The 17,313-nt window shown below is 46.7% G+C and overlaps 1 protein-coding gene across 1 annotated transcript in view; it reads right to left on the reverse strand.

Moving 5' to 3' along the window:
- Positions 1 to 1,605: 1,605 nt before the first annotated feature.
- LOC124613707 (pre-mRNA-splicing factor 38B-like) overlaps positions 1,606 to 17,313 on the reverse strand; it is a 42,704-nt gene continuing 26,996 nt past the window's right edge. The window contains exons 2-3 of the mRNA XM_047142426.1: positions 5,490 to 6,203; positions 1,606 to 1,772 (exon numbers count right to left, since the gene is read on the reverse strand). Coding sequence (XP_046998382.1) covers positions 1,606 to 1,772; positions 5,490 to 6,203 — 881 coding nt within the window. The remainder of the gene's footprint in view (positions 1,773 to 5,489; positions 6,204 to 17,313) is intronic.

A 17,313-nucleotide genomic window follows, 5' to 3' on the forward strand; every position in this document is an offset into this window, starting at 1 on the left:
GAACATTTTTGCACTTCCTCCTTTCATCGATCAACTGAACTACTTCTTATGTTACCCATGGTTTCTTTGCAGTTACCTTCCTTTTATCCACGTTGAGCCAGATCGCTGGTCGATCATCAGCGATCGGCTTGTCATCTTTGGCGCGTGCCCGGGCATGAGCATCTTTGCGTTTTCGGCTGGGGCGCGCGGGACGGCGAGAGGAGTCGGTTTGGGACGGCCTGTGAGACTGGCGGAGTTGTGGCTCGGGCGTAAGCACGTGTGTGATGTCTGTTGCACTGGGCCTGTTTGCTAATCATGAAACTCCTGCTGCGGTTACTGGTTGCCTGGAAGGCATTTCATATAAACTGTGCCAGGCCTCGCAGTGAGAGGGGAGTCAGTGTTGGCCTAGATGTTTGTACCAACTGAGGTGCCTGTGTGAGAAGCACGGCGTGTCCCTGTTGGTTGCTTCGTCCTTCTGACAGCCACCGCAAGCGGATGTTCGGCCGGAATATCTACAGTTTGTGGTGAGCATAGTGTGAACAAGTTCTCGTAGGATGTGCTCCCAGCCTGACTCTTAGCATATGTTATTGGTGGATGCCGACCCCTTGTCTGTTACTGCTTCCGGGTTTTCTGTAACATTTCACAGCAAAACTGTGTTTTTGTGGCATTCTGTGTTTCTGGCTCAGCCTCCGCCTGGAAAGGGGAAAGATTTGGAATTCCTTAATGCTGTAATTTAAACACACACACACACACACACACACACACACACACATATATATATATATATATATATATATATATATATATATATATTTGTTCTTTCAGAATAGGCGCCTGTTTCTTCGGGACACTGTAGTTCAAACAGGAGTGGCGTAATGTCAATGAGTATTTGTCAAATGAAGTGTATGTAATGTCTTGCTGTTTTCTGGGGCACGCAGCTGTGTTATTGAACTCATTTTGAAGTGTTACGTTGGCTGAACGACAGCTCCCCACTTCAGTGTATTCTTTTGAGTAGTATTGTAAGGTTTTTTGGATATTTGTCAGTGGGGTGTATTGATTCAATTTTGTTTTTCTCTTTCTTTGAATTACGCTGAATTGTTTAGTTTATCTGGTTATTGGCTTAACTCGCGCTACACGCATTAAATCAGCTGTTTTTGAAATTTTTTAATTCCTGTTTAATGCCAGACTCAAATGTAACCTCATTTATGTTATTTGAAATAAATGTGTTGGATTGATCTTAATGAATTGTGTGCAATCGAAGTACGGGACCCGGTCCTTCATTAGTACTTAAAAGTGGCGTGTGGTTAGAGTTGTCATCCCTGTGCTCGTACCATTTCTGGTAGCAGAGCGTGGCTGCTCTGGGGACCCGGTCCTTCATTAGTACTTAAAAGTGGCGTGTGGTTAGAGTTTTCATCCCTGTGCTCGTACCATTTCTGGTAGCAGAGCGTGGCTGCTCTGTGGTTAGTGCTATTTCACATGGTTCAGGTTTTAATTAATGGATATTGTCTTTAGACTGTAAATTCATTGTTCTGCTGTGTGCTGTTCGCGTGCGTATTTTACAGACTTGTCATGTCTGCACTTGGGGTCATGGGGATTGGGTGCCTGAAGGACCAATTGCAATACGAGTTACGGATTCGAGGGCAGCCTGACGACGGTGGTGTGAGTGAGCTCTCTGCGCGGCTGCGAGACGCGGTGGCGCTCTCGGTCCAGGTATCCACGGAGCGCTGGATCAGATTCAGTCAAACTTACATTTATTAACGGGTTGTTCTCCCTCCGGCTCACAAGTATACCGTCTGCAGGTATAAATCACTCACTTCATTAACCGACGTAGTGATCTTGTTCAGGTGGCTGTCGGCCCGGGTTGCAAGGATAAGGCAAACGAGTTACGTGAGCGGGTTTTCAAACTGCAAGTTCAGTTGAGTGCTTTGGAATGGGAAAGCGCTGCGGTGGAGGGTGAACAGGGAGGTGACGGTTCGTTGAATTTGCCAATCGAGTCCTCTGGCACCGGATCCTGAGATCAGACTAGTGGGGATAATTATTTTGCTAAACTTCCAAACCCCTTGGTGTCCATATTTCAGGGAGTTCAGTCCTTGTCAATTGAATCCATGGAGCATTTACTTCAGTTTTTGTGGTTTTTAGTTAAGTTGGAGAGGTTTGCTGATGTGTTAAATGCGCCGGCAAGGGTGGTGTGTCAGTTGCTCTATCCTTTGTCCAGTGGTTCCTTGAATCAATTAGTAGCATCCGTTCTTGACAGTGACGGTAGCTTGAGTGGGTTGCGAATAAAGATCGTGCAGAAAGGCTAACCGCTTGGGACAAAAGGCACCTAGTGAATAAATATGTATTCAGAGTACAGAGGAAGCAGGAGTCCCTGACTGACTACATAACCGATGAACGAACAGCGGTGCTGGCCTTCCACACTCGCCTCCCGGAGCATGAAGTCGTTTCAAGTATAGTGCGGGGGGTGAAACCGGAAGATCGGAGTCGTGTATTGTTCGGTGGAAGGCCGACTTCTTACGCAGACTTGGAACGGCTAGTTCATGAAATTGACGGGGTTTCGCGAGCAGATGACATGCGGGAGTGCGAAGGAATTGCCGGTAGCAGTGGGTATAAGGAAAAGGGAAGGAATTACCAGCCTGCAAGTAGCGTTCCCGCTAAGGTCGTTTGCTACCGTTGTAACCAACCAGGACATTTCGCACGTGAGTCCAAGGTCAAGGGGGAGCAATGTCGAACATCTGACGCCAGCTGGCACGCAGGTGAGGTCGCAGCGGTCCCATGCCTAGGGCCTGCAATAGAGTCCGGGCGGTGTCAAACGCTAGATTACCGTTCGCTTGGAAAATGAGCCGGTGTGTGCTCTGATTCTGGCAGTAATATATTTTCTCGACTATCGGTGGTATCAAAGCTATAATTCCATTTGTAAGTTCACGGTGCTGCGGAGTGTTTCGGTAATCTGTCGGGGTGTGAGTGGCCAGCGTTTAGATGTGGTTGGCGAAATGAAGGTGGGGTGCAGAGTTGGCGATTTTTCTTGACCTGTTAAGGTATGTGTAGTGAGGAATTTGGGAATGGATATCCTATTGGGGTGTAACTTTATAGAGCTTACTGGGCTGGTATTGGATTACATGGGAGGCGTGTTCTATTTTCGATTTTCTCCAGTTACTAAGTTTCAGTTTTGTAACCATTATACGAGGGATTTTCGGGTGTGTAGTGCTAGTAGTAATGCATCTGGTTGTAACTTGAGTCATCTTACCGAGCAGCAAACCTCGCAGTTGTTGCAAGTCTTGGAGAAGTTTCCTCGTGTGTTAACGGACGAGCTGGGGGTCACCAATAAAATTCAGTACTGTATCCGTGTCACCGATAATCAACCGGTGAGGCAAGCACCGTATAGGTTGTCGCCTCCTAAGATGGTGTTGAGGCAGATAGTTGACGACATGCAGATAGTTGACGACACGCTTCCCCAATATTCTTGGTTCCTAAAAGTAATGGAGGTGGCTACAGGCCGGTGGTTGACTATCGGGCCTTAAATAAAAAGGTGGTCTTGGAATCGGTCCCACTTCCTGATATGTACAACTGCTTTATATGTTTTTCGGGAGCGCGTTACATCTCTGTATTGGATCTCAATCAAACCTACCACCAGATTCCGCTGGCCGAGGAGTCTAAGCCCCTTACTGCATTCACGACAGATTCGAATCTGTCGAATTTAACCGCGTGCCCTTTGGTTTAGCGACCGGAGCCGCGGTTCTCTCTAGGCTCCTGGACTCTGTTTTGGGGGACATAAAGTCGACTTGGTCATGTATAGTAAGACCTTCGAAGAGCATTTAGGACATGTTGATAAACTGCTAGCTCGTTTGGAACAGGCAGGGTTAACTGTTAAACCTTCTAATGTCGAGTTTGCCCGTCAGGAAATCTCCTTTCTGGGCCATGTGGTGTCCTGCAGTGGCATCAAGGTTGATCACTCAAGGACCCATGCCATCCGTGATTTTCGACAACCTAAGAGTAAAAACGGGGTGGCTAGGTTCGTGGGTATGGTAAATTTTTTTAGGAAATTCATTCCCCGTTTTGCGGAAATGACGGCTCCGTTGAACTTTCTGAGAAAGAAAGGGGTGCCCTTTAATTGGACTGAAAGCCAGCAAGGCGCCTTCGATGGTCTTAAAACTGCATTGAGTAATGCCCCGATTCTGGCCGTTCCGAATTTTGATTTGCCCTTCATTCTTCAAACTGATGATTCGGGCTCCGGTATTGCGGCCGTGTTGCTTCAGGAACAGGACGGAGAGCGCCGACCGATCGGTTATGCCTCACGTGCCCTTACTGCCACTGAGATAAAGTATTCCACCTATGGGTTGGAGGCGTTAGCGGTGCTCTTCGCCACCGAGCGATTCAAGTTCTATCTCGAGCATCGCGAGTTTTTTTTAGAGTCCGATAATCAGGCTCTCACTTGGGTTTTGGCGCGACCGCGGAAAACGGGTCGAATTGCCCGTTGAGCTGTGAGTTTGTCGGCCTTAAAGTTCGTAGTTCGGCATGGCAAGGGGACCGAAAATGTGCTAGCCGACACCCTGAGCCGCATGTTTGAGGAATCCGATGAAGAGGCTAGCGAGGAGCAACTACATTTCCAACCGGGCACGCGAGGTTTGGTAGCTGCTGTATTAGGGGAAGTGCCGGAGTTGTTTAAGAACCTGGAAGAGGAGCAGCATCAGGACACGGAGTTGGCCAGGATCGGGGATCGGCTGGAAGCCGGAGGTACTATCTCGGGTTACGAGCTGAGGAGAGGAATTTTGTTTTTGTACTCGCTATGATCAGAGGTTTAAGATTTGCTTGCCCAAATCCTTGATCCCGGCAGTCTTTAGGTATTATCACTGTTCGGTTCTTGGAGGACATCTGGGGGTCTTTAAAACTATTAGTAAGATTAGAGAATCCTTGACGTGGCCAACCCTATATCGGGATGTTAGGAAAATGGTGAGCCTGCAGGGAATGCAGTATGGCTAAGCCCAGTTCTAACGCGCGTCGGGGGTTGCATCAGTCTTCACGTGCTGAGCGTTTTATGGAGCGCCTCTTTATTGATTGTGGGCCAACTGCCCCGTACCCAGGCTGGGTACAAACATATTTTGGTGGCGGTTGATGCTTTCACTCGATTTATTTGGATTTTTCCGAGCACTGGAGTCACGGCCAAGAATACTATTACTCATCTCGAGAGGATTTACTCCTTGTTTGGTCCGCCCAAGGTTTTGGTTAGCGATAATGCGCCTGGCTTTGTTTAAGAAGAGTTTCCCCCCCTGCGGGTCCGGGGATTAGAATAGGCCCGAGGTATTCCTGCCTGTCGTAAGAGGCGACTAAAAGGAGTCCCACCCCCTCAAGGGGGTCGTTAGCGCCTGCGTCTGGAGACGGACGGTTCCACGACCTCTATTTGCGGCCATTTTGCTTTTTCACTTCTCGTTTCTTCCTTCCTTTGGTTGGTTCCTTTCTTTGCTCTTTCCCACCTCACTGTCTTCCTTCTCTTTCCCTTGTCTTCTTCTCCTTGCCTTCTCCTCGTTGCCTTCTCCTCGTTGCCTTCTCCTCGTTGCCTTCTCCTCGTTGCCTTCTCCTCGTTGCCTTCTCCTCGTTGCCTTCTCCTCGTTGCCTTCTCCTCGTTGCCTTCTCCTCGTTGCCTTCTCCTCGTTGCCTTCTCCTCGTTGCCTTCTCCTCGTTGCCTTCTCCTCGTTGCCTTCTCCTCGTTGCCTTCTCCTCGTTGCCTTCTCCTCGTTGCCTTCTCCTCGTTGCCTTCTCCTCGTTGCCTTCTCCTCGTTGCCTTCTCCTCGTTGCCTTCTCCTCGTTGCCTTCTCCTCGTTGCCTTCTCCTCGTTGCCTTCTCCTCGTTGCCTTCTCCTCGTTGCCTTCTCCTCGTTGCCTTCTCCTCGTTGGCTTCTCCTCGTTGCCTTCTCCTCGTTGCCTTCTCCTCGTTGCCTTCTCCTCGTTGCCTTCTCCTCGTTGCCTTCTCCTCGTTGCCTTCTCCTCGTTGCCTTCTCCTCGTTGCCTTCTCCTCGTTGCCTTCTCCTCGTTGCCTTCTCCTCGTTGCCTTCTCCTCGTTGCCTTCTCCTCGTTGCCTTCTCCTCGTTGCCTTCTCCTCGTTGGCTTCTCCTCGTTGGCTTCTCCTCGTTGGCTTCTCCTCGTTGGCTTCTCCTCGTTGGCTTCTCCTCGTTGGCTTCTCCTCGTTGGCTTCTCCTCGTTGGCTTCTCCTCGTTGGCTTCTCCTCGTTGGCTTCTCCTCGTTGGCTTCTCCTCGTTGGCTTCTCCTCGTTGGCTTCTCCTCGTTGGCTTCTCCTCGTTGGCTTCTCCTCGTTGGCTTCTCCTCGTTGGCTTCTCCTCGTTGGCTTCTCCTCGTTGCCTTCTCCTCGTTGCCTTCTCCTCGTTGCCTTCTCCTCGTTGCCTTCTCCTCGTTGCCTTCTCCTCGTTGCCTTCTCCTCGTTGCCTTCTCTGGTCTCCGCCTCGGCGTTTGAGACAGTCTGTCCTCTCTCTCTCTCTCTCTCTCTCTCTCTCTCTCTCTTTCTCTTCATTTTCCTCTTCTTCCTTCCTCCCTGTGCGTGCCTGAAGGCCGACCCACGCGTTCGCACGCGTAGCCGGTGACGGGGTAACGCGTAATTCCCCGCCCTGGGTAGACATGTAAGGCACGCACGTACCCCCTGGTAAAGGCCAGGCCCGGGGAGGGGTGATTGCCTGCGCTGATACCTTCTGACCATGCCGATTGGTCCCTCCGTCTGTTTCTCGGGAGGTGTGACCTGAGGTGTAAACATTCACCTAAGGCGGGAGTGCCCTCTGCGAGGGTCCCCACAAGGAAGGAGCGCGCCATCGGAGACGCTGGCAATCATGGGGGATTCCTCCGCAATGGATTTCACTCCATCTGTCTCGACTTCTGCCCAAAAACGGAAACGTGACCAGCCACCAGTGACAAAAGTACTACCACCTGCCCCACAGTTCCTCTGCTGTCGACCATCTGGTTACCTTGTCGACCTTCATTATGAATAACTTCTTGCGGAAGCGCCCGACCGCGGCTGTGTTCTTTGATTTGGAGAAGGCTTACGACACCTGTTGGAGGGCGGGCATTCTCCGCACCATGCATACATGGGGCCTTCGCGGTCGCCTCCCTCTTTTTATTCGTTCCTTTTTAATGGATCGACAGTTCAGGGTACGTGTGGGTTCTGTCCTGTCAGACACCTTTCACCAGGAGAATGGGGTGCCACAGGGCTCAGTTTTGAGCGTCGCTCTCTTCGCCATCGCGATCAATCCAATAATGGATTGCCTCCCAGCTGATGTATCAGGCTCCCTTTTCGTGGACGATTTTACCATCTATTGCAGCGCGCAGTGTACACGTGTCCTGGAGCGCTGTCTTCAGCGTTCTCTTGACCGTCTTTACTCCTGGAGTGTCGCCAATGGCTTCCGTTTTTCTGCCGAGAAGACGGTCTGTATTAACTTCTGGCGCTACAAAGAGTTTCTCCCACCGTCCTTACGACTCGGTCCCGTTGCTCTCCCAATCGTGGAGACAACAAAATTTTTAGGTCTTACATTTGACAGGAAACTTAGCTGGTCTCCACATGTCATATTTGGCTGCCCGTTGTACCCGTTCTTTAAATGTCCTCCGCGTTCTCAGTGGTATGTCGTGGGGAGCGGATCGAACCGTCCTGCTTCGTCTATATCGGTCGATCGTCCGCTCCAAGCTGGATTATGGGAGCTTCGTATACTCCTCTGCACGGCCATCCATCTTACGCCGCCTCAACTCCATACAACATCGAGGTTTACGACTTGCGATTGGAGCGTTTTATACTAGTCCCGTAGAGAGACTTCATGCTGACGCTGGCGAATTGCCACTCACCTACCGGCGCGATATACTGCTTTGTCGGTATGCGTGTCGGCTACTGTCAATGCCCGACCACCCGTCTTATCGTTCCTTTTTTGACGACTCTCTCGACCGTCAATACGGGTTGTATGTCTCTGCCCTGCTACCCCCTGGAGTTCGCTTTCGTCGCCTCCTTCGACACCTTAATTTTTCACTCCCTGCAACCTTTCGAGTGGGCGAGAGCCACACGCCACCTTGGCTCCAGGCTCAGGTCCGCATTCACCTTGCCCTCAGCTCGCTCCCAAAAGAGGTTACCCCCGGTTCGGTCTGCCACTCCCATTTTGTTGAACTTCGTTCAAAGTTCATCAATATGACCTTCATTTATACAGATGGCTTAAAGACCAATGACGGGGTCGGGTGTTCTTTTATTGTCGGGGCACAAAGTTTCAAATACCGGCTCCATGGCCATTGTTCGGTCTTCACAGCTGAGCTCTTTGCCCTCTACCGGGCTGTTCTTTACATCTGCCGCCACCGACATTCCGCTTATGTCATCTGCTCCGATTACCTGAGCGCCATCCAGAGCCTCAGTGATCCGTATCCGGTTCACCCTTTCGTGCACCGGATCCAACGCTCTCTTCAGCAGCTGGTGGACGTCGGTTCTCCGGTTAGCTTTATGTGGGTTCCTGGCCATGTCGGTATCCCCGGGAACGAAGCTGCAGATGCCGCGGCCAAGGCTGCGGTCCTCCAGCCTCGGACAGCTTCTTGTTGTGTCCCTTCGTCGGATTGTAGCAGGGTAATTTGTCAGCGCATTTTATCGCTGTGGCATGCCGATTGGGCTGCACTTACGGACAACAAGCTTCGGGCCTTGAAACCTCTTCCCGCGGCTTGGACGTCCTCCTCCCGCCCTTCTCGGCGGGAGGAGGTCGTTTTGGCCCGGTTACGCATTGGACACTGCCGGTCCAGCCATCGCCATCTGCTGACGGCTGCGCCGGCGCCGTTCTGCCCATGTGGGCAATTGCTGACGGTCCGCCACATTTTACTGTCCTGTCCTGATTTTAACACACTGCGTCTAGATCTTAACCTGCCATGTACTTTAGATGCCATTTTAGCGGATGACCCCCGAGCAGCTGCTCGTGTTCTTCGTTTTATCAATCTGACAAACCTCTCTAAGGACATTTGATGATGCTGTTTTTTAATCCTATGCCTGTCAGTCTGTCTTTTATCGTGTTTTCCCTTTTAGTTGTTGTTTTCAACTTGTGCCTCGCGGTGCATTCTTAACGTAGTCACGGTGCTAATGACCATTGAAGTTGTGCGCCCTAAAACCACAAAAAAAGAGTTTCGAAGGTTTTGTTCTCAAGTCGTGACTCATGTCACGACGACCCCCTATTATCCGCAGCCTTCGCTCGCTGAGCGTTTTAAGCGAAACCTTAAATCAGCCTTGATAGTTTATCACGAGAAGAGCCGGACCAAATGGGATAGATCCCTCCCGTGGCTCAATTTGGCCTTCAATACCGCACGCCATGAGTCGCATCAAACCACCCCGGCCTCTTTACTGTTGGCCTATTCTGTAAATTCTCCGCTTGCTAACTTGTGGTCGATCTCGGACCTGTTGCCAGAGGAGATATCAGCAGAAATTATCCACGAGAATTGGCAGAGAGCAAGGGCAATATAGACATCGCCCACAAAAGGGAGGCGGCACGATACAAGAAGGGGCGTCGTCCTGCTAACATCAGAGGGGGCGACCCGGTTTTTGTTAGGCGTGTGCCAGCACGGGGGAAAGGACATAAAGCGTCATCTAAATTTGAGCCTCGCTTTGAGGGCCCCTATCACACGTTTTTATTTCCAACTTCTGTGATGGGCCTTTTTAGAGAAGTCCATTCCTCTTCAACTCTACTGCCTATTGAGCAATTCCTTATTGCTGTATCTATAGCCTCACAGAACTTCAAGCGCATCTCGTCATTCCTTAGTACTTCCTTATCCCACTTCTTTGCATATTGGTTCTTCCTGATTAATGTCAAACTTCTGCCTATTCTTCATCGATACTGTATTGGTATGAGTCTACGTATGCTCCTGGGTACGCCTTACAATCCGGTATCTGATTTCAGAATCTCTGTCTGAGCATGATGTAACCTAACTGAAATCTTCCCATATCACTCGGGCTTTTCCAAGTATACTTCCTTCTCTTGTGGTCCTTATCAGAGCATTGGCTATTGCAAGCTGAAATTTATTACAGATATCAGTTTGTTTCTCCTCTGTCATTCCTTGTCCCAAGCCCATATTCTCCCGTAACCTTTTCTTCTGCTCCTTCCCCTACATGTACATTCCAGTCCCCCATGACTAGTAGACTTTCATCTCTCTTTACTTACTGTGTTCCCCTTTCAGTATCATATACTTTCGATAGAGAAGTACCTGCCCAAAAAGTACAACATTACGAATGATCGCACATTAGCCCAAATCGAACAAACAGCCACTGAAAAAAATGTCGTTTACAAACTAAACAACTTGAGACGTTTCTCTAACTACTAATGCTACGGGGGTTACGGCATAATGTCCAAATCCCGTCGGCAGAACACAATAATCGTACGTGGTAAAATGCAGAACAACAAAACATGCAAATGTAGGTAAACACTTATATACTACATAAAGAAACATTAGCAGTTAAAAGAAAATGTAGAGAAACAAAAGCTGTTTGATTTTTATCCCATTAGCATTAGTAACTATTGTCTGGAAAAATGACTGTATCGGAAATTAAGCGTTGCAAAGTTATTATGGTTATAAAAAGTGAAACGTCCCCTTAGAAAATTATGTATTACTGTGCTGGTAAACCTCTTACGTTATTTGTTTTTCAAACAGTTGAGCAAAACTGAACGTACTCAGTTTTCCCTTTACTTACTCTGATCATCACTAAACTGACACAATATTTTTAGCGCAACGCAATCTGACTTTCAATAATCCCTACAAAAGAATAGCCCTGACTAACAATAACCTATACCTTTCATGAATCACCTCACAAAAATCCTCGATACTCGAACTATTGCAATGCAGCGAGCGCCAATGCTGCCAGCTAAATAAAAGATTCTAACTGCTGAAAGCGCTGATAGGTATAGTTAGCAAATGGAAAATTTTCATAGAGAACAATGTATCTACCTTAATAGTGATATATATATATATATATATATATATATATATATATATATATATATATATATATATATAAATATATATATATATATAAAAAATCAATTCATGACATCCATCATTACAAATTTCCATTTTCTGGCGGACACACGTCCCGATTGTCCGTTCTCAGAACTCTGGCATCTCTCTCTACACATCCACCGCTGCCGAAGGCTCATCTCCAACTGCACAACGCTACGCGCTGTTCATATCCAACTGCCCAACACTACACCAGCGAATATTCCAACAACGCCAACAATCCACAGACTGTACACAGCCTACTTTCAAAAGATATAATTAAATAAATGAAAACATGTTTTAACTACTGTTCTGAAAATTATTGAAAATAAAGCTGAATAGCTTTAGAAAACGACCATTTACAATTACGTAAAATATATGAGCAAGAAAAGTTACTTTTGTTTCAACGTAAAGAGTTGGTCAGCACTGATTAGGAGGATGTAGATTGCGGGGTCTCTTAGGCAACGTTCCTTCAAAATAGTTTCCGTTTAGCTGATGCTGCCGGCGAGACGTCAACATTCGCGTCGTTAACCCATGATGATGGAGCATATAATCCAATATTGATGCCGTCTTGCTGATCTCCTTGATAGTGAGCGCCAGTTGTGAATTCTCTGCGTATGTGCATAAAATGGAAAAAATAGAACAAGTTTCTTTCCATTAACGTGTGGCGTAACCTGACGTCATAGTGTTAATTACCTCCTTTGCACAGTTTTCAGATCTATAGTTTACGATAACGGCGGTGCACTTTTCACAGTATATCAATCCGCACTGCTGCACATGCCAGTGTTTCTCCATCTGTCATCCTCAGCTTGTGGACACGCTACAAGAAGACAAGGTCGCGGATACATTACAACCCCAGGTGCAAACCAATATCCTCCCATCACTGTGTTGCGCCGTCGCAAGGATATCGCCAGAGAACTGAAAGACGATCTCAGAAGGGCCACTGGAACCGCTGTGTCCGGTCAGACTGTTATGAATAGGTTACGAGAAAGGACGATACGGCCCAGACAGCCTGTCCAAGTACGCCACTTCAGGCAACATCTTGCAGCTCGCCTTCAGTTCTGCCGTTCCCATGTCAACTGGCAACTATGCCACTGGTGAAACGTGTTACTCACAGAAGAGTCCGGATATTTTCTGACTCCAAGTGACGGCCATATTCGTTGCGGTACTTCTACATCTACATCCACATGTACGTAGGTACTCCGCAAGCCTCTTTACCGTGCATGGCGACGAATACCATGTACCACTGATAGCCCAGCTCCACTTGCAAATAGAGGGAGGGAAGAACGGCTATCAATATGCCTCCATATGAGTCCTAATTTCTCGTATCTTATCTTCGTGGCCCTTACGGGCAATGTATGTTGGTGGGAGTAGAATCGTTCGGCAGCCAGCCTCAAATGCCGGTTCTCTAAATTTTCTCAATATTGTTCCTCGAAAAGAACGTCGCCTTCCAGCCAGCGATTTCCATTTGAGGTCCCGAAGCATCTCTGTAACACTTACGTGTTGTTCGAAGCTACCGGTAACAAATCTCCCTGATGTGTTCCAAGAATTCGAGAAATTTGTAAGGTTTTGGGAGATTGTAGGGAGGCATCTATGTTCACATGAATACGGATCTTGCCGTTGTCCATGGTCACCTTAACGCCACGCAGTAAATCAACTAGATCCTGTTGGAACAGCGTTTGGATGCTGTGTACGGTGGTGGCCTTGAATTCCTTCTAACGTCAGGGCCCATATGGTGGCTATGTCTTGCGAAGACTTGACACTGAAGTAAAGGAATAGCCGACGGTGTGTCTCAACCTAAACTCCATCGTGCGTAAATGCACCATACTTAACAGACGTATTCCTGGTCGTTCTGTTCCAACAACCTCTCCGAGGACTCTCATCGGCACCCGTTAAAGAATGGAAGCGGATGCCACGTGGTGACCTCCACAGACTTATACGCAGCAACCCACGCAGGTGTCAGGCAGTGATAAACGTTCGCGGAGGACATACACGGTACTGAAACTCTCGAAGTCCAACGAAAAACCCCCAAGATGACGAGATGAATGATCTTTTCGACTTTGTTTTCGACAACTATCGGAAATCTCAATTTTTTTGCATAAACGATCGACGATGTTATGATATCTTGTAGTGTACTTAATTTGTAAAAGATAAATGTATCGCCGCGCGGGATTAGCCGAGCGGTCAGGGCGCAACAGTAATGGACTGTGCGGCTGGTCCCGGCGGGGGTTAAAGTCCTCCCTTGGGCATGGGTTTGTGTGTTTGTCCTTAGGATAATTTAGGTTAAGTAGTGTGTAAGCTTAGGGACTGATGACGTTAGCAGTTAAGTCCCATAAGGTTTCACATACATTTGAACATTTGATAAATGTATCATTTGCTAATATACCAGCCCATTCCTCAATTATTGCTCAATGGAGTGTGGCAGACGCATAAAGTAATGTTCCCGTAATTTTTCTGAGCAGTGTGATTGTTGCAGCATAATCTATGATATGAAAGGGATCTCTGGAGTCTGTCCGTAAGTCCTGACACCAGTGACTGTTAATGTTTGTTGCAGTGGACGGATGGTATTTCGAACACTAGATGACATAAAGGGAATTTTAAGGAACTGTTTACGACCGCATTGACTACTGATTTCCTTTCAGTTGCGTTCCTGATGTAGTTCTGCAGTGTAACTTCACATTAAACTCAATATACAAAGATACCATTTAACAGTCTTTATACACAGTTTTCTACTTTACAAATTGTTTCAATGGTTGACGTCCGCCTTTCTTTCAAGGCTGGAGCAGAACCCATAGCAGGATCATTGCCATAATCAACTGGTAACTCGTCCTTAGATACCATGTTCTTACCCTGCAGTTAATGTGGCAGTTCAGCCACTTGTAGCCAAATGTGATTACTGACAATTTTAAATTGAACTTTCCTCCACTATTCTGCTTTTGTAAGTAAACTCTTATCTGCGTCAGATTAGAGCGTCCAGCAAGCCTGAAACGACAAAACTGTATAACTACACGAATTTCCACATCAAACAGCAGTCAAGTAAAATGTCATTGGTTGCCTATTTTTGGTTACAAGTCTGAAACTATCAATTTTTAGTAAATAACCTTCGCATTCGTAATGAAAGTACGTAAAATTTCTTAGAAGTTTCACTATTTAGGTTTTTTTCTCCCACGGACCGTTGGGGCTCAACCGCTAGTTGAAAATTAGGGTGTTTCGGCTGTAACCGCAAGAAACTTCTTTTCCACTCCAAAACTTAATTTATTTTTCAAAGCTGTCATTGTATTCCCTCCCAGTTCTATACGCATTAATCACTTAGATCTTGTATGTATATGTACAGCTCATGTTTTTATAAATTACATAATGTTCAAGTTATCTAAGTAAATCCGAAATCGTTCAAATTCAGTTACGAAAAAGCTGGGGTTCCAACGAAAAATCTTCAAAATTTATTATTGTTATATTATAATATTTTTCTTTTGGAAAATGAAATAGGTGGTGAGAAAACAACTTGTCATCATATGTCAAGGAGAGATGCATGATTACGAAATAGATTGTGAGATTAGAGATACAGTGTGACCCAGTTCCGTTAGAACTACAGAGTGCTTGTGTGAAATTCCAGACTACTTGTGTGAAATTCCACGATTGTAATGCTAACTTGTGCTGAGCTGCAGCGTTATGAGCCTGAAATTTCAACAACAGCCATATTGGTGGTCAAAATGCTAGCTAGGAACCACACTGCAGGCGTCCCGGCTACAAACATAACAGTGGGTGTCTGACTCATGTCAGAAAATGCCAATAGAGCCGCGAGACTACATAATCATCGTTTGTGGACGAGAGTTCATTGAATTCGACCCAAATATTGAGAGGCAGGTTCCTGGCCGCTCTGCCATGACAACGTGTCAGCCCTCAAATGAAGATCAGGCATGAGTTTTTGGCCAGCGAAAGGACCACATCCTGGACCGCCAGCCGCATTCGCCGAATTGGCCCCAGCCGACTTCTGGTTGTTCCCCAAATTGATGTTGGCCATAAAAAGACACCATTACGATCCAATTGTGACATCCAAGTACTGAATGCACTTCAAAAAAAGGACTACATTTGTGAGGTGGCAGAATAAATGGTCAGATTCGCCCCTTACGTGAGAGCTAAATACATCGCAACAGGAAGGTGAATGACACCTAACTTAATTTGTGGGTAATGAGGAAAGTAATGAGAAAATTTGCCTATCAGTATGTAATGCAAAAAGGAGTGACACTCTATCGACAGTAATTAACACATTGTTCCTATAATGCATGTTTGAGCAGAAGGCGAAGCCAGCAGCGAGAGGCGTTCTAGTTTGGAATTCAGAGGGACTAGGACAGACAAGACCGTGCTACAGAGCATACCAGGAAAACCATTTAAAGGGGTGTCCCAGGCGGAAAGTCAACGACCGACCAGGTGCCTCAAATGGGGAGAGCGATTATAACGGCCCATCTGAGGGAAGACAGGAAAGATAGCTTTTAGAAAACTGCGTTTCGTAATTCCAAATGGATACAAAACAAAACCAGTGACGCATTTTCGACCATATATCCAGCGAGTAGTACGCACGTGAGAGAGTCAATGTACGCAGTTAGGCGTCTGGAACAGGCACAATACGTCCGATTGGCGGAAACGCGCTAGGAAGGAGAAATGAGCCAAAGTTTCGACGCAATTTAGTGTTAGGGACCTTTGCAATTGGTAGAGTGTTTCCACAAAATAGGAGGGACGCTCCTATTGGTCGAAAATTGCCATGGCGTGAAGAACGAAGAACCCAGGTGGGGAGATAGTTCGGCTATGAGTAAGACAAGACTGAAATTTTCGAGGACTCTTCTCTGAACTGGCGCCAAGTGGAGAATGGAGCGCATAGCGCTCTGTACGAAGCAAAGGAGTAATTTGTGTGAACACTGCGTTGACAGCGACTGATTTCCAGCTAGAAATTAGCTGTAGCATCATTTAGCTCCAACCGTGGAGAAGCGAACCAGCCAATTAGTTAATTGTTCTTGTTAGAACTGAGAGGGCATTATAATATGCACGCTGCTCCAACCATGCGCGTGTTTATCGGCACGTTCTAAGACTAGGGATCAGTACATATTCTCTCGCATAAGGAGAAACAGAGGGAAAGTTTCTGCTGGAAAATTAAGCAGAGGTGTAATTAGTTTTATAGGAATTTCGGCGGAAGAGAGCGGCCTAGCAGACGACTGCTCATCGCAGCTTAAGGTAAATACCGCGTGCAGAGGCGTAACCTTGCTGGTTCACCAGCTTGCGTTCACTGTAAACTCGACCTTAGGCAATCTTTTGATCAATTTGTCACATAACTAACCATCCACCGCGGACTTGTGATCTTAAAAATAGTACCGAATTTTGAACTGGAATCGGACGATTTTCGTAATAATGACCAACATCATAACGTAAGTGCAGGAACAATTTTGTAAAGAAACTTGTGGTTAAACTTCAATATTGTCGTGTTTAGGATAAGTTAACCTTCTGGGAACTAATATTGAATATTGTTGTGTTTAGGATTATTTCACTTTTAGATGTTGACGAGATGCGTTATCGTGACAACTGTTTTTTGTTGTCGCATTGAAAACTGTAGAAGCGTCTATTTTTGTGCTAATATTGCGACGTTAAACATTTCTTTTGAACTTACACAGTTGCCTTCAATCCTAGAATAAGTAAACCACAGAAAATATTGCACCTTACACATTGAATGTTTCAAAACAATTGTAAAACGATCCCACTGGTACTGTTTCAGGGAGAGACTATTGGAATGAAAACTGTGATGTGAACATATTCCAAGACTTCTATTTTTTATAGCCACTGTCCTGACGGAACTGGGACACACTGTGTGCCTTTCGAATTGTATAAAGGTCTTTCTTCAATCTGTTCTCGGTCTCTTCTTTACCTATATCAATGATGTCTTCCGTGAGCTCGACGTTTTCACACATTCTTAACACGATGTGTGTTGCGGGGCAATGAAAACCTGCCTTCTTGCATCCACAATTATGTGGACAGTCTTTTTTACATTAATAAGAAACGACCGGAGGATCGAGTCCGGTGCAGGTTTCAAATTGGTTGTCACTCGCTTGAGACTATTCCTTGTTTTCTCCACTACTCTTTCCGTCCTCATAGTTGATCATTGAGGGTGGTCGGAGTGGATAACCACTGCTGCACCTGAAAGTAATCTCTCAGTGAATGTTGCAGTACAGCAGCTTCGGTGGGGTTTATTAAGGCAATACTGATCTAACTTCTGTACGACGAAGATACGTGCTGCTTTTATCTCAAATCATTCACGATAGTCACATGTCCCTTCCCATACGCAGCAATAAGACAAGCG

This window comes from Schistocerca americana, chromosome 4, assembly GCF_021461395.2.
Source record: "Schistocerca americana isolate TAMUIC-IGC-003095 chromosome 4, iqSchAmer2.1, whole genome shotgun sequence".
Classification (NCBI taxonomy): Eukaryota; Metazoa; Arthropoda; class Insecta; order Orthoptera; family Acrididae; genus Schistocerca; species Schistocerca americana.